Raw genomic sequence first — 18,398 nt, 5'->3', positions numbered from 1 at the left:
GCTAAAATATGGCCAGATTTAGCTGTCATTGTAATTCGGTTACCATGGACATGCCCACTTGTGGAAAATTGATATGAGGACACAAGGTAGGCCAGTTTGCCACAGTTTATCGCACTACTGCTTTATGCAATCTAGCCTTTCTCTCTGTCTGTTGGTGGACTTTTATGTGCATTATTTGTAAATAAAAGCATCCACCGCCCACAAAAAGTCTTGAAAAGATGGGGGTAGTCTATTCGTGGCAGTCTTATATTCAGGCAAAATACAGTATGGTCTCACAGTTTGAAAGTGTCCCACACCAATGGGTTATCGTATGGCACATGACTGTCTAAATAGAGGTTTGCATGCAGTTCTCTGATATATGAATTATGAAACTGGTACAGAAGAGCTCCAATGTAGGGTTCAGAGAGACTTGATTAGGACCAAGAGCTGCCTTTTCTTAATTATGAATTTCAGCTTTATGACAGACAACCTTGGAATTATTATTATAAAGTGGTAGATGGCATGGATTGTTTTAATTTTGCTTTGTTTTAATTTGGACATTTTAGATTACTTATACACAGAGGACTAGCCAAAATGTAAAATTTTGACTGTTCATAAGTCAAGGTTAGACATGATTTGTACCATGGATAAGAATTATTAACATTTTCTGGAGTATTAAAAGCAATCATATAAGTGGCACCTACAGTGAGGAAAATAAGTACGAGGTCTGTTAGAAAAGTATCCAACCTTATTATTTTTTTAAAAAACCATATGGATTTGAATCACGTGTGATTACATCAGACATGCTTTGGCATGCGAGCGTTTTTTCACGCCAGTCGGTTACGTCATTCGCCTGTGGGCAGTCTTTGAGTGAGGAGTCGCCCACCCTCTTGTCGATTTTTTTTTTTTTTTTTTTTTTTTTTTTTTTTTTTCTTCATTGTTTAGGAATGGCTCAGAGACTGCTGCTTTGTTTGATCAAATTTTTTTCAAAACTGTAAGGCACAACTGAGTGGACACCATTCGATAAATTCAGCTGGTTTTCGGTAAAAATTTTAACGGCTGATGAGAGATTTTGGTCTGTAGTGTTGCTTTAAGGACGGCCCACGGCGCCTGACGGCGATCTGCGCTTCGAGGCGGCAGCGTCTCACCGTTTCAAGTTGAAAACTTCCACTTTTCAGGCTCTGTTGATCCAGGAAGTCGTCAGAGAACAGAGAACTTTCAGAAGAAGTCGGCATGAGGAGTTTATTCGGAGATTCCATTGTTAACGGACATTTTGTAATGAAAGAACGTGCGGGCAGAGTCGCATGTCGGGCCGGACCCGACCGCGGGGGGGTCGCGACAGGAAAAACACCTCCGTTGGAAACCTTAACGGGCAAGTTGGAACATGCCCAAGCTGTTAAACAATTTCTCAGTTACTCACTTGTTGAAAGCCATCAAAAGCCGCCTGAATTTTACAAATGGTTTTCAACACGGAGGTGTTTTTCCTGTCGCGGCGCACACAGATTTGCCGAGTCGTCACGGAAACGACTCGGCGAATTTGCACGCACTTCTTTCATTACAAAATGTCCTTAAACAGTGGAATGTCCGTATAAAGTCCTCATGCTGGCCTCTTCTGAATCTTCTCTGTTCTCTCACGATGTCCTGGGTGAATTAAGCCTTAAATTAGGATGTTTTCAGGTCGAAACAGGCCGACGACGGCGCCTGGAAGCGCTGCACGACGTCCCGCTGCGTGGGAAGTCCTTACACCGACAGAAACACCCCATAATCTCTCATCAGCCGTTAAACTTTTCACCAAAAACCAGCTTAATTTCTCGAATAGTGTCCACTCGGATATTCATCACAGGTCCAGAAAAAATTTTGATAAAGCAACGCGCGCCGTCTCGAGCAGCATCTGAAACAAAGGAATTCAGCCGAGAGGGCGGGACCACATCTCACTCAAGGCCTGCCCACAGGGAAATGACGTCACCGACACGCGTGGAAAAAACTCCCGCATGCGCACGAGGGTTCAAGCATGATTGGTGTAATCGCACGTCATTCAAATCCATATAGTTAAAATAATAAAAGGGTCGTTTTATTATCTAATAGACCTCGTATTTGTACACCCTGCGATTTTGCAGGTTCTCACACTTAGAAATCATGGAGGGGTCTGAAATTTTCATCTTAGGTGCATGTCCACTGTGAGAAACATAATCTAAAAAAAAAAAATCCAGAAATCACAATGTATGATTTTTATTTTTATTTTTTATAACTTATTTGTATGTTACTGCTGCAAATAAGTATTTGAACCCCTACCAACCAGCAAGAATTCTGGCTCACACAGACCTGTTAATTTTTCTTTAAGAAGCCCTCTTATTCTGCACTCTTTACCTGTATTAATTGCACCTGTTTGAACTTACCTGTATAAAAGACACCTGCTCACACACTCAGTCAATGACACTCCAACCTGTCCACCATAGCAAGACCAAAGAGCTGTCTAAGGACACCAGGGGTAAAACTGTAGACCTGCACAAGGCTGGGATGGATTACAGGACAACAGGCGAGCAGCTTGGTAGAAGACAACAACTGTTATTATTATTTATTAGAAAGTGGAAGAAACACAAGATGACTGTCAATCTCCCTCGGTCTGGGATTCCATGCAAGATCTCACTTTGTGGGGTAAGGATGATTCTGAGAAACCTCAGAACTACAGAGGAGGACCTGGTCAATGACCTGAAGAGAGGTGGGACCACAGTCACAAAGATTACATTAGTAACACATGATGCTGTCATGGTTTAAAATCCTGCAGGGCAGCAAGGTCCCCCTGCTCAGGCCAGCACATGTCCAGGCCCATTTGAAGTTCACCAGTGACCATCTGGATGATCCAGAGGAGACATGGGAGAAGGTCATGTGGTCAGTTGAGACCAGAATAGAGCTTTTTGGAATCAACTCCACTTACCATGTTTAGAGGATGAGAACAACCCCAAGAAAACCATCCCAACCATGAAGCATGGGGGTGGAAACATACTCTGGGGGTGCTCTTCTACAAAGGGGACAGGACGACTGCACCGTATTGAAGGGAGGATGGATGGGGTCATGTAATACGAGATTTTGGCAAACAACCTCCTTCCCTCAGTAAGAGCATTGAAGATGGGTCATGGCTGGGTCTTCCAGCATGACATTGACCCCAAACACACAGCCAGGGCAACTAAGGAGGGGCTCTGTAAGAAGCATTTCAAGGTCCTGGAGTGGCCTGGCCAGTCTCCAGACCTGAACTCAATAGAAAATCTTTGGAGGGAGCTGAAACTCCAAGCCTGAAGATTTGGAGAAGATCTGTATGGATGAGTGGACCAAAATCCCTGCTGCAGTGTCTGCAAACCTCATGAAAAACTACAGGAAACGTATGACCTCTGTAATTGCAAACAAAGGCTACTGTACCAAATATTAACATTGATTTTCACAGGTGTTCAAATACTTATTTGCAGCAGTAACATACAAATAAATTATTTAAAAAAAAATCATACATAGTGATTTCCGGATTTTTATTATTTTTTTTTTTTTTAGATTGTCTCTCACAGTGGACATGCACCTAAGATGAAAATTTCAGACCCCTCCATGATTTCTAAGTGGGAGAACTTGTAAAATCAGAGGGTGTTCAAATATTTATTTTCCTCACTGTACGTGGAAGTCAGGTTTGTTTTTTGTTTTTTTTTTGTTGTTGGTTTTTTTAAACACCCCCTACATGTATACATGTGTGTGTATATATAGCTCACTTTTTAACAGAGCATTTTACTGGGGGCAAGTTTAAAAGTAGAAGTAATAATAATACAACAAAAACATATTCGCAAAATGCAAAGTACTTAAAAACAACAAAAACAACTAGAGCACCGTACTCGTAGAGCGCAAATCTCTGCCAACACTAGTTTCCAAAAATACAAAAATATAGATCAAAAGGGCTTTTCAGTGTTAGAATCAAATATCTTCTAAATCCGCATTACGGCTTCGATATGGATCAAACTTAGTCTATTTGTTGAGAGTGCCAGTTTACACCTCATTGTCACAAATGAGAGTAATTGAGATATAATGCAAAATATATATCAAATGAGCTTTTCAATATTAAATTTAAATGTCCACAAAATCCACGATCCAGATCAAACTTTGTCAGGTGATAGTGAGTGCCTCTGCACCTCACTTTCAAATATGAGAGCGATTCGGGCGTGTTTGATTAGTTAAAATATAAATATACATTAAATGGGGTTTTCAGTGTTAAATTTAAATGGCCACAAAATCTGATCTGGCTCGGATCCGGTGTCACAGACTGAACGGTCTGCCCCTAAAAATCGGTCCGGCTTTTTATTTTTTATTTATTTTTTTATTTTATTTTTATTTTATTTTTAGCGGGGTACTGTTCGGTTGGTGACATCGGCTCAAACTTTGTCAATTGATAACACTCTCAAATGCGAAAGAAATTTGATCATTTTTGAAAATTCATTCAGTGTTAAAGACGGATTTTTCTTGACTTTGCCTTTTGACCTATGACCTTAAAAATTGATTCCGTTCTTGCCTATCAGGATGTGAATCTTCAGTAAAAATTTCGTGATGATATATGAAAATTTATGGGCTCCAGGCTGTTCACAAACAAGCAAACAAATAAACATGCGGAAACATGACCTCCTTCAACTTCGTTGGAGGTAAAATGTGGAAGGTCACATGGCAAGCAATTAACAAAATGCAACAGGTATCTGACAGACAGTTTGAATGTATTGGAGGATATTGTCAAATAATTCCAAGAGAAAAGAAGATTAAATAAACACTAATTGTTTACAAATGGTGTCACTGTTACCAAAGTACATGTTTTAGCTCTGTAGTTGAGATGTCTTTCTCTGTGGTTCCAGCCCATCACCCCAACCCCTTTATTTTTATTTAGCTCAGGCATGTAGTCCTTTTAACAGTAACACACACAGATAATTGAGCACTCTTATGGGGCTGGTGCTGTTGAGTTTCTTTTTCTTTTTCAATTCTATTGGGTTGGAGAGGCCAGAGTCCCCTGACAATCCAAGGTAAGACTACTTCAGTCATTTCCTTGTGGCCAAATGAAACACAGTATCTGATTTGTTTGAACATTGAATGAAAAACCTGTTTTGGATGTTGATGCACTGTATTTAAATGCATTATTTCACAGGTATTGTTTGATGATCTCACAATTTTGACTTCACATGACCTGCTTTTCCTTCCATGCATAGCCTATAGCAGGGGTGCTCAAGTTCGGTCCTCGAGAGCTACCTTCCTGATACTCTTAGTTGTCTCGAGGACCGAACTTGAGCACCCCTGGCCTATAGGATGTGTAGGGGCAGAAAAGCATTGAAACTATAGTTTGTCACCTGTAAATTGCACACTAGTGGCTCCAAATCTGTATTTGGAAAATGCCATAATTTGTATATTGTGGCATTTGTTGCAGTCAAATAGATTTGTGTGAATAATTTGGCATCACCAATCAGAAACTTCCTGCAAAAAGCTTTTGCAGGAGACATTTTGTGACATATTCAGACACTTTATCTTTGGTGAAAATGTTGAAATCATCCATGCCTTGTTCATTTTGCTTTGTATGTTGGAATAGAAGGTGAATTCTAGGCCCATTTAGTGCTATTATAAAATGTAGCACATTGACATATAAATTTTAAGATTTTTCTCGATTATATTAGTGGTACAGTCATTTCTGGATCTGTCTATAATAAACCGTTCCCATACTGTTGTAGGGAGTAGTTCCATTGCAGTTTGGCACTGCAGCTTATATAAACGTAGGATAGGAGAAGCATAAATTCACTTTTTTAAACCCTAAGCCCATTAACGCTACAGCAATCAAGTCTCTGAGGTCTTTGCTCTCCTTAGAGAATTGGGCACCATAGTCTCATTTGACGGTGAGCGATAAAGGGGTTAAATGAAAGACCTTGTGACGCAAAAATTGTACCTTCAGGAACAGCCCCATTGTCATTATTCACATTAAATCTCACTAACACTTCGCGACACAACCGCTCTCATTTGCCTCATCTTCCCTTCTCCACTGGGAACTGAAAAAAAAAACTCCACTTTTTGTGACTGCTTCGGTGATTGCAGCCAAAAACAAAACAGTACACCCATTTTTCAGTGTGAAGTGATGCTGTTTTTGTGTTTCTCAATGGCAGGCTGTCCCCAGAAATGGTCAAATCCCACGATATCATGCAGGGGTTCAAATAGGACTGCGCTGCCCCATTGCTTTCTTTGCAAGAAATGCTATTTTTAAAAACTGGTTGAGGAAGCAATGAATGAGAGTCAACTGCGTGGCCATAAGGGATGTTACAAAAATTCCCCATACACTCAAACTAGCAACAAAACAACACCCCTCAATGTACTCTATATTCAGTACGTTATTGGAACAATTTCTTAAGAAATGTGGCTAGCTTAGTTTTTTGCTATCAGTTTATATCAATCGTGCATCAGTCGAAATTAACTAGCATCACAGAAGGATGCCTTTGTGTCTTTTGAACATCTTTCTAACTGCATCTTCACCTTGAAGCTGTAAAACTGATGATGCAACTAAAGAAAGTTACACTATGCACAGTTTATCCAATTTCAGCTGCGGAAATGTAAAACTCCTTCGGAGTCATCATAGGTGGCTTCCCTCACTCCTTTATGGTACAGTGAACAACAAATGTTGTGTTGCATTGTCAGTGTAAGTTTACAGTATGGGTACCAATAGTGGGTAAATGGTCTGTAGAAATGTAATAATATATTCCCAGTAATATGCAGTAAGTTATGAGTCATGATAAAATGCAAAAACTCCTTAATAACTACACTGCCGTTTTAAGGTTTGGAGTTTGTTTCGAGCACCCGTGCATGTTTTTTTTTTTTTTGTTCATTTTATTGAAAAGTAATTTCTTTCACATGATAGTCATCAAAGGTAGCTTGATTTAAAAAAAAAAAAAAAAAAAGTCTTCACATTACCAAGGTTGTAAAAAGTGAACTTGACCATTTTCAGCAAATGACAAATTGAGGAGGTTCAATAGTATTGTCTGTGTACTTAAAGTATTTGTGACCAAAAATAAATGAAGATTCACAAGTGTTAAGAGATTTTTAAATTGTGGTATTAAACTTAAATAATAGTAACTCGGGAAGGAGTTCAGTTTTATCCATGTTTGCATCAGCGTGTGTGGCGTCCTTTCTGTAATTGCCCTCTTCATCAAGTAGCAATGTGAGCATCCAGCAGCCACCATCAGTTCATCTTAAGCCTGACCCAGTGTCAGCTTCTCTTGCTGCTGTCTGAAGGAGGTGAGCAGAGAAATATTCCCAATATTGACTGTGGTGAAAAGAAAGCACTGCACTTTGCAGCTAGCTGAATTTTAACTTCAGACAATACTCTATATTTTCTGCTTCCATGATGACCACAGTATCAGAGTAACTGCACAAAGACCAAACTGTTCTCAATTCATTATTTTCGGTAGTGCACCCCCCCCACCCCACTGATTTATACATTTGTTTGATATAATGAACTACTATAATACTGCAATCATATATATATATATATATATATATATATATATATATATATATATATATATATATATATATATATATATATATATACACACACACACACACACAGTGTATCCAAAAAGTATTCAGAGTGCCTCACTTTTTTCCACATTTCATGTTATAGCCTTATTCAAAAATGGATAAAATTCATTTTTTCCCTCACAATATTCCATAATGACAGTGTGAAAATTTAATCTTTTTGTTGTTGTTGTTGTTTGTTTTTGAGAATTTTGCAAATTTGTTAAAAGTATTAAAAAAAAACAACTAATAAATTGCATGTACATAATTATTCACAGCCTTTGCCATGAAGCTCAAAATTGAGCTTAGGTGCGTCCTGTTTCTGCAGCTTAATTGGAGTCCACCTGGAGTAAATTCAGTTGATTGGACATGATTTGGAAAGACACACACCTGTCTACAGTTGACAGTGCATGTCAGAGCACAAACCAAGCATGAAGTCAAAGGAATTGTCTGTAGACCTCCGAGACAGGATGGTCTTGGGGTACAAATCTGGGGAAGGGTACAGAATTTCTGCTACTTTGAAGGTCCTCTGTGGAGAGAAAATTGGTTAAATTGAAATTAAAAAGGCACATGACAGCACACCTGGAGTTTGCCAAAAGGCACCTGAAAGACTCTCAGACCATAAGAAACAAAATTCCTTGGTCTCATGAGACAAAGATTGAACTCTATGGTGTGAATGCCAGGTGTCATGTTTGAAGGAAACCAGGCACCACCCCAACAGTGAAGCATGGTAGTGGCATCATCATGCTGTGGGGATGTTTTTCAGCGGCAGGAAGTGGGAGACTAGTCAGGATTGAGGGAAAGATAAATGCAGCAATGGGTTGACGGTTCATCTTTCAGCAGGACAATGACCCTAAGCACACAACCAAGATATTTCAGCCAAGATATCAAAGGAGTGGCTTCAGGACAACTCTGTGAATGTCCTTGAGTGTCCCAGCCAGAGCCCAGACATGAATTAACATCTCTGGAGAGATCTGAAAATGGCTGCACACCGATGCTCCCCATCCAGCCTGATGGAGCTTGAGAGGTGCTGCAAAGAGGAATGGGCAAAACTGCCCAAAGATAGGTGTGGCAAGCCTGTGGCATCATATTCAAGAAGACTTGAGGCTGTAATTGCTGTCAAAGGTGCATCAACAAAGTATTGAGCAAAGGGTGTGAATACTTATGTACATGTAATTTCTTAGTTTTTTGTTTTTAATAAATTTGCAGAAGTTTCTAAAAACCTTTTTTCCCCATGTTGTCATTATGGGGTGTTGTGAATAGAATTTTGAGGAAAAAATCAATTTACTCCATTCTGGAATAAGGCTGTTACATAACAAAATGTGGAAACGGCCAAGAGCTGTGAATACTTTCTGGATGCATTTTGTGAGTGTATAAACACATTATAGCACCTTACCACCAATTGCTCGAAGGTACTTTTCAACAATACATTATGTGGCATGGGTGTCCCAAAAAAATATGCAACATTTTATCAGCAAAGGAAATGGTCAAAGCATATGTCTAGGAAATAAATTTATGGCTGGATAGAAAGCTGAAAGGTTGAAGTTTTTCATACCAATGTCAATATTGGCCCTGCATTTTGTCAGTCTAGCATAAACTCGCTGGACCTGTTTGACACTCTTGGTCTTGTGCCAAAACTCAATCATTTTTGTTCGTTGTAGAATGATTAATCTTGTTTGGCATCAACATAAACTTCAGGGTCTCTGCAAGTAAAAAAGAAACATAAGTGATTAAGTTTGTAGCATTTAAGGGTCAAACCGAGTGTTTTAAATGTATATTTTTTGGAACACCCTATATATATATATATATATATATATATATATATATCCATGTGTTTTTCCAAAAGCTACTATGAGTTTGAAAAAAAAAAAATGCTGGTGAGTGCTTTCAATTTGTACTCCTGCAGTAACTCATTATATAATCACAAATTTCCTTAATTGTTGTGGTGTCTTTCAAGAATAACCTGCAATTTAGGACTGTTGGTTTTTAGGACATCGGGGCTAAGATGACTTCCTCGTTTGCAGCAGCCAGCCTCTTCAGTGCAGTCAGTCATGGCAGTATGCGAGCATGTCTGGCCCAGGGAGTGTAAATAATTTTTCTGTATCATGCGCTGATAACCTGTTTCATTGACGTACTGCAGTGTGGCGATGTATTCAGTCAAGTCACATGTGCCGTCTTCTTCTTCCTGTTGGGCTCCTGCAGAAACTTGAAGAAGAAAAAGGAAAGAAAGAAAAGGAGCATCTGGAACTCGAGAAGGAAAGGAGAGAACGGGACAAGGAGCGAGAACGTGAGCGGGAACGGCGCGATCGTGAAAAAGAGAAGGAAAGGGAGAGGGACAAGGAGCGGGAACGAGATCGTGAAAGGGAACGAGAAAAAGACCGCAAAAGGGAGAGAACCAAGGAGCATGAGAGGGAGAGAAGTCGTGATGTCAGTGACGCCCGCAGCCGATCGAAGTGAGAACAGTGGGAATGGTCACATGACGTTATGTAATTTTAAAAATGACACATTTCCTGGTCGGGATTTATAATCTGAAATATCAAACCAGCTGCACAGTTGTAAAAATAATTATATTTAATCCATTTGAAAAGATGTGTTTCTACAAGGGAAACTTAAAACCAAAAAACCTTTTGATCACAACCAATTTCAGAAGTACTACATTTTTTAATTTTATTTTTAATGGTCTTTCATGTGTGACACAGCTGCACATCACAGTTGTGCTGCATTGTCAGAAGAAAGTACAGCAGACATCACAGGTCCGGGCAGGTCTAGCAGCAAACGATGGTGCCGCACATCACCACCTGCTGTGGTTCTTGAATAGTCACCACCCTGCCAGACAACTGACATCAAAACCTTTTGTTAATTAATCCCTGTAGTGTCGTTTGCATGTTCTTCCAGTGTTTGCGTTGGTTTCCTCAGGGTGCTTCGGGTTCCTCTGACTTCATGCATGCCTGTTCAGTGAAATGGTCACTAAACTGTAAGTGTGAATGTGTTTGTCTGTCAATATGTTTTGGCCCTGTGATGGGGACACACACACACACACACACACACACACACACACACACACACACACACACACACACACACACACACACACACACACACACATATATACAGGTGAGCCCCCGTTAACTGGTGCGAATTAGGGGCCACAAAATAAAACAAAAAACAAAAAAAAACTTAGAATCACCTTACCTTGCCATATTATCAGGATGGTGATGACTTCTTCATCTGGAGTGAGTTTGGGATGTTTTTCTTCTTCCTCCTCCGGCTGGCTGCTGCGTGTCAGCGTTGAGGGCGTCATCAGTGTGGACGATTCAAAGTATTTGGCTGTAACCTTGCTCTTTAGATCCTTACGGGCGGTCCTGATTGGGCCGTGATTTATACACGTGCCTGCCACACGTGAACCTGGCCAATCTGAACTGCCAGTAAGGATCTAAAGAGGAAGGTCACATCTAAAAACTTTGAATCATTCACACTGATTAAGCCCTCATCGCTGAACTGCAGCTGCTGGAGGAGGAAGAAAACGATCCTGAGTCAGTCCAGATAAAGAAATCATTGTCCAGAATCGTCCACAATGAAGATCTCTCCCAAAAACACACATATATATATATATATATATATATATATATATATATATATATATATATATATATATATATATATATATATATATATATATATATATATATATATATATATATATATATATATATATATATATATATATATAATTTATTTATTTTTTCCACACATGGTCCATTTTGGATCCCCAAACGTTAAAGCTACATTTACCAGAAGGTGCCCATGAAAGCTGTAGTGAAGTTGGCATGCTTTGTGCAGGTTTGGAAAATGGATCACATATGTTGGGTTCCAAATCATTTTGAAATACTAGGTTGTAGTGTCTCCTGTTGATTTTAATGTTCTTCATACTTTGGCGAAACAAAATGGTGTTTGGCCAAAGAAAAAGTTCCACAACTTGCAATTACTAGATGCCTTCCTTGATGGTTGTGACTCATGGGGATTCACATACCCAGTGCAATCAGCAGCCTTTGAACACTGGACAGTGTTAAAGATGAAGTGATGTAAAAAGTAGTTTTTAAGCAACACTATCACCTGTGTTCTGCAGAGAGAGGACCAGGGATGATAAAAAACGAGACCGTGAAGAAAATGAGGAAGATGTTTATGAGCGGCGGAGGCTTGAGAGGAGGCTTCGGGACAAAGAAGCTGCTTACCAGGAGGTACGTATGACACATCCTGTCATTTCTGTCACAGTGAGTAAGTCAAGGTTTGATTATGCAATTAATTTGTTGATAAATAATTCCTTAATGAATTCTGAAGCGCCTCAAAAACTGGGAGATCCGAGAGAGGAAGAAGGCACGAGACTACAGCAAAGAAATGGACCGGGAGGATGAGAGGCATCGTGAAATGGTAGGAAATAGGCCTGCAGATACTGAAACTAGAGGAGTCTGCAGATTACCTTTACAGCTATTTGAATAAAACTACACTCAACAAAAATATAAACGCAACACTTTTGGTTTTGCTACCATTTTGTATGAGATGAACTCAAAGATCTAAAACTTTTTCCACATACACAATATCACCATTTCCCTCAAATATTGTTCACAAATCAGTCTAAATCTGTGATAGTGAGCACTTCTCCTTTGCTGAGATAATCCATCCCACCTCACAGGTGTGCCATACCAAGATGCTGATTAGACACCAGATTAGTGCACAGGTGTGCCTTAGACTGCCCACAATAAAAGGCCACTCTGAAAGGTGCAGTTTTATCACACAGCACAATGCCACAGATGTCGCAAGATTTGAGGGAGCGTGCAATTGGCATGCTGACAGCAGGAATATCAACCAGAGCTGTTGCTCGTGTATTGAATGCTCATTTCACTTTTTCCTGGTTTTTTCCCTCAGCCCCAACCAGTCTCAGCAGAAGACTGCCCCTCCCTGAGCCTGGTTCTGCTGGAGGTTTCTTCCTGTTAAAAGGGAGTTTTTCCTTCCCACTGTGGCCAAGTGCTTGCTCATAGGGGGTCGTTTTGACCGTTGGGGTTTTTCATAATTATTGTATGGCCTTGCCTTACAATATGGAGCGCCTTGGGGCAACTGTTTGTTGTGATTTGGCGCTATATAAGAAAAAAGTTAGTTGATTGATTGATTTCTCTACCATAAGCCGTCTCCAAAGACGTTTCAGAGAATTTGGCAGTACATCCAACCAGCCTCACAACCGCAGACCACGTGTAACCACACCAGCCCAGGACCTCCACATCCAGCATGTTCACCTCCAAGATCGTCTGAGACCAGCCACTCGGACAGCTGCTGAAACAATCGGTTTGCATAACCAAAGAATTTCTGCACAAACTGTCAGAAACCGTCTCAGGGAAGCTCGTCATCTTCATCGGGGTCGACCTGACTCCAGTTCGTTGTCGTAACCGACTTGAGTGGGCACATGCTCACATTCGCTGGCGTTTGGCACGTTGGAGAGGTGTTCTTGTCACGGATGAATCCCGGTTCACACTGTCCAGGGCAGATGGCAGACAGCATGTGTGGCGTCGTGTGGGTGAGCGGTTTTCTGATGTCAATGTTGTGGATCGAGTGGCCCATGGTGGCGGTGGGGTTATAGTATGGGCAGGCGTCTGTTATGGACGAAGAACACAGGTGCATTTTATTGATGGCATTTTGAATGCACAGAGATACCGTGACGAGATCCTGAGGCCCATTGTTGTGCCATACATCCAAGAACATCACCTCATGTTGCAGCAGGATAATGCACGGCCCCATGTTGCAAGGATCTGTACACAATTCTTGGAAGCTGAAAATGTCCCAGTTCTTGCATGGCCGGCATACTCACTGGACATGTCACCCATTGAGCATGTTTGGGATACTCTGGACCGGCGTATACGACAGCGTGTACCAGTTCCTGACAATATCCAGCAACTTCGCACAGCCATTGAAGAGGAGTGGACCAACATTCCACAGGCCACAATTGACAACCTGATCAACTCTATGCAAAGGAGATGTGTTGCACTGCATGAGGCAAATGGTGGTCACACCAGATACTGACTGGTATCCCCCCCAATAAAACAAAACTGCACCTTTCAGAGTGGCCTTTTGGTGATGAGTAAAAGAGTGCGTGTCCTAGACTGGCCTGCCTGCAGCGCAGACCTGTTGCCCATTGAAAATGTGTGGCACATTATGAAGCGCAAAATATGACAAGAGAGACCCCAGACTGTTGAACAACTGAAGGCATATATCAAGCAAGAATGGGAAAGAATTCCACCTACAAAGCTTCAACAATTAGTGGCCTCAGTTCAAAAAAATGCTTGAGTGTTGTTAGAAGGAAAGGTGATGTAACACAGTGATAAACATACCACTGTCCCAGCTTTTTTTGAAATGTGTTGCAGGCATCCATTTCGAAATGAGCAAATACTTGCACAAAAACAATAAATTTTAACAGTTTGAACATTAAATATCTTGTCTTTGTGGTGTATTCAATTGAATATAGGTTGAAGAGGATTGGCAAATCATTGCATTCCGTTTTTATTTACATTTTACACAACCTCTCAACTTCATTAGTGCAAGTTTGTTTATATATATATATATATATATATATATATATATATATATATATATATAATTTTAAACTATTAATTCAAAAATTGACATTTTCTTGCTATTATTGACATATCTAATACTGCATGTTGAAATTTAGATGAAAGAAGCCAGAAGACTGAAAGAATTCCTTGAAGATTATGATGACGACAGAGATGACCCAAAATTCTACAGGTGAACTTTTTTTTTTTTTCTGTGCACATTCAGAAGTGTAAGCCACATTATTTCTTCAGGGTTTTGGGGGTCTCTGCTTCACTTGTCATTCTCGGCCTCAGGGGCAGTGCATTGCAGAAGAGACTGCGAGATAGAGACAAGGAGACAGAGTTGGATGAGCGAGACCGGAAAAGGGAGAAGGAGGAGCTGGAAGAGATCAGACAGCGACTTCTTGCTGAGGGTCACCCTAACCCGGACGCTGAGCTGCAGAGGGTGAATTCGCCCACACCTCAGTTATTGTTAAATAAACAAAACCATTGTGTCAAAATGTGCCAAGAGATGCTTTTAACTACTTGCAGTTGTACTATTAATGTGTGTACTTATCTGCTCTGTGGGAATTTAATTAACCTATAACAGTGAATCTCTTACTAAAAATGTCATTTAGTGTTTTAAATATGTGTATTTTTGGAGATGGAGGAGGAGGCAGAGCGCAGACGACAACCCCCTTTGAAACTTGAGGCAGAGAAGGGTGCGACCCAGGAGAAACCCCACAGAGATCGAGATCGTGAGAAGAGGGCTTCAGGAGATCGGGATCGTGAGAAGAGGGCTTCAGGAGATCGTGAGAAGAGGGCTTCAGGAAGACCCAAGGAGCCATCACCCCAAATCCCTCAGGACCACTCAGATGAAGTGGAAGAAATGGAGAATGATGACTTCCACAATGGCAAGGACTCACAAGAAACCAAGCCACACCTCAAGCCCATTATGCGACCAATCGCGAGCCCTCCCTCCGTGTCCTCTGCCAGTGGGAACGCAACTCCCAACACACCTGGCAACATGTCCCCCTGTGGCATCATCATTCCAGGCGAGGGTACCCCTGAAAACCAACCCCCTGAGGAACACCGGCCAAAGATAGGCCTCAGTCTCAAATTAGGTGAGTGGATCAGTAAACTACAAATCTCAAACACTTAAGAAAAAAAAAAAAATTGTATTTCTTTTGTGTCAGAATCAACTGGTTTTTCTGTCTACCACCAGGTGCTACAAATAGTCCAAGCCAGCCAAATGCTGGAAAGTGCAAGAAGTTGGCAGCCGTAGATAGTGTTTTCAACAGGTTTGATGATGAGGAGGAGGCTGATGAGGAGCCTCGCAAAAGGAAGCTGGTTCCATTAGACTATGGTGATGATGACAAAAGTATGGGGCTGGATGGGGCAGAACTTTCAGGGGCCAAAGGCAGTGTTAACACAGAGGAGAAACGAAAACACATTAAGACTCTAATTGAGAAGATTCCCACTGGCAGGCCTGAGCTCTTTTCCTATCCTCTGGACTGGGTGATGGTTGATTCGGTAAAAGCCTGCTGCAAATACATTCACCAGTTTGTTGGTATTCATTCGTTCAGTATTTAAATTGAAGCTAAATGTTTCGGCTCTTCTCCCTGTAGAGTCTAATGGATCGTCGCATTAGACCATGGATCAACAAGAAGATTATTGAATACATCGGTGAAGAAGAACCAACTCTAGTTGATTTTGTCTGTTCAAAGGTTACATTTTATTTCTCATACTAAAATGTTGGTAGCAATGCTGCACTCCAGACTATTCTGAACTCAAAGATTTGCAAACTTTGTTGGTACCACACACAAAATTATGCAAAATTGTATCTATTGTATCAGTGTCACTTAGCAATATCCACTGTTACCCTGATGTCACTGAATATGAGGGCACCTGTGGAATTGATATGAATAATCAGCAGACAAAGGTATATTCTGGCACGATTAAATACAGTTAAACAAATTGTGTATAGACTGATGCTTAAAATATGTCTCCAATATTGGTTTTCCATATATATTGGTTTTTGGTTTGGATTATTGGTCCACCAATTTACCTCATAAAGTGGCCAGAGGGTCAGTGTAGGTTTAAATACTTTCATAAAGTTAGTGTTTATGCACAAACATTGTTTACCAATGTGACAAGGCACATGTCTGTATTGTTTCTTGAGCTGGAACTGGTCAGAAGCAGGAATTTTTACATTTGAATTTTGGAACTCCCTGGTCTGAAGTGCAGCATTATGCCTGGTTCACATGACAGGATTTTAAAATTATCTGTAGGTTTCTAAAACCTGCAAGACCACACACGTGGAGATAAAAAAAAAAAAAAATCATAGATCTGACAGGTTTGGTCATACAGTGTGTGGTGTTCAGCCACACGGTAAAAACAACACACCACACACAAACAGATTTCACACACGAACATTCCCAAATCAGACAAGGAATCTTGCAAAATCTCTCGAGATTAAAAGTGACTTCAGAGTAAACAGACTGAGATAGTTTGTGGACTATTTAAAACGGAAGGAAAAAAACAATACAGAAAGAAAAGACGGTCTTTAAAGGAGTGGAGACAGCGCAACCACCGGACTTTCTATTAAGTCGGAACAGCTGTTTTGATTTTATTTTCCGCTCCGTGCGTCCGTCACCTCGCTTTCTGATTAGCTGCACATCACATGGTGTGGTGTCGGGGGGGGACACCAAACCACACACGCTGTGATATTGGGCCAAAACAATCCAACATGTTGAATATCCCCGATTTGTGATCGGAGCACCCCTGACGTACTTCCGAGCAAATCAGAGTACACTTAACACACCACACATGGCAGGAATATCTGATAAGATTATCTTTAGTGTCATCACGATTGTCGGGGCATCCTTAAGATTGTCAGAAGGGGAAGATCGGGTCCGATATTGGCCTAATTATCTTGCCGTGTGAATCAGGCTTAAGTTGTTAATTTTTTTCTTCTTCCTGAAATTTGTAATGTTGAGCATTTTTCTCACTGTAATGCGATTTTTGTCTTTTTGTTGTCAGATTATGGCACATAGCACCCCTCAGGGTATTCTTGATGATGTTGCTATGGTAAGTTGAAATTGGACTTTGTCAACTGTTAGAGAGACCTGGAATAACTACCAAACTTTGGAAGCATATGCAGGTAGTTTATTGTTTAAATCAAACACAAAAAGTGAAGGTGGGAGCCTGCAATAAAATATAAAAATGTGCGGGAATAGGCAACCGGTCTGGGAGCTGTATGTTATTGCATGCCCTACTCCTGGGAACCGCGCCAGGTTCTGCAAAGCCCCATCAAGGCAGACAACCAGTCCACCCCCACTTCTCAAAAGCAGCTATCTGCTGCAGCCAGGTGAGATGTGGGCATCCCCATCACTCTTTCCAGTTGTTGATGTCCTCAGCAGCCGTGTGCTGGTTCAAGCCTGGAGAAATGTGCCAAATCTCACAGCTAACATACCCTCAGTATGCAAGAGATACACCTCATAAGTACCTGCCTTAGGTTGCTGCCTTTCATCACTGCTTAATGATAGAGCTATACATTAAGACAGGAAGCACCCGGATTCTAAAGACTTGGACCTTCATTATCCTGCATAGGTATCACCATTGCCAAACACCTCTGTCCATGACTCCATGACACCATCGGGCATCTCTCTGCCTCAAAGGCTGAAGACACAGAGAATGAATGTCAGTGCTGAGGTACATGAATCTCTCTACAATACAGGAAATACTCGAAAGCCTAACTCTTTCTCGATCCAGCACAATTGCAAACCCAGACACACTGACTCTTCCTCAGCTTCTGCAATTAGGGCATCCATTGATTTGGCAAAGATCACAGCATCGTCCACAAAGTAAAGGTTGATAAACCTGTCCCCACTCAGAGACTCCTAAGTTTGCCACAACCTTCCCCAGCATTGAACTTGAGAAACCAAAACACATCCCTGATGAAAACCAGAATTTATTGGGCAGAAGTCTGAGACTCTGAAACTTTCAGGATGTCCCATAGTGCAGCCCGGACAACTTAATCAAATGCTTTGCGAAAATCGACATTGGCTGCAACACAGTGTTGTGGATACTTGCACTTATGTTTAGAGTGAGTACTTGCAAAGTAAGGATGCAGCCAAGAGTTGAGTTCTAAGGTGTGAAGCCAGACTTCACATCCAATAAGCTCATTAAAATGCCAACGAGGCTACGAAGGCTTTGGGTAGCATTTTATTCAAACAGAAATCCTTAACATGCCCTCCCTGGCATGTTTAATAACTT

At 40.9% G+C, this 18,398-nt stretch overlaps 1 protein-coding gene across 3 annotated transcripts in view; it reads left to right on the top strand.

Annotated features, from left to right (window-relative positions):
- Positions 1-18,398, top strand: part of rbm25a (RNA binding motif protein 25a) — a 31,991-nt gene that overhangs the window by 13,027 nt on the left and 566 nt on the right. For 2 of the 3 annotated variants that reach the window (XM_034159807.1, XM_034159806.1), the window contains exons 9-17: positions 9,745-9,995; positions 11,669-11,780; positions 11,881-11,970; positions 14,261-14,334; positions 14,436-14,586; positions 14,785-15,244; positions 15,346-15,653; positions 15,749-15,847; positions 17,163-17,210. In XM_034159807.1, the coding sequence (XP_034015698.1) occupies positions 9,745-9,995; positions 11,669-11,780; positions 11,881-11,970; positions 14,261-14,334; positions 14,436-14,586; positions 14,785-15,244; positions 15,346-15,653; positions 15,749-15,847; positions 17,163-17,210 (1,593 nt within the window). Of the gene's footprint in view, positions 1-9,744; positions 9,996-11,668; positions 11,781-11,880; positions 11,971-14,260; positions 14,335-14,435; positions 14,587-14,784; positions 15,245-15,345; positions 15,654-15,748; positions 15,848-17,162; positions 17,291-17,351; positions 17,898-18,398 lie in introns of those variants that run through there. The other variant, XR_004557912.1, reaches the window with a different exon arrangement.

This window comes from Thalassophryne amazonica, chromosome 19 (assembly GCF_902500255.1).
Source record: "Thalassophryne amazonica chromosome 19, fThaAma1.1, whole genome shotgun sequence".
NCBI lineage: Eukaryota > Metazoa > Chordata > Actinopteri > Batrachoidiformes > Batrachoididae > Thalassophryne > Thalassophryne amazonica.
Note: the sequence above shows the minus strand (reverse complement) of the source record. Positions and strands in the feature narration are given on the sequence as shown.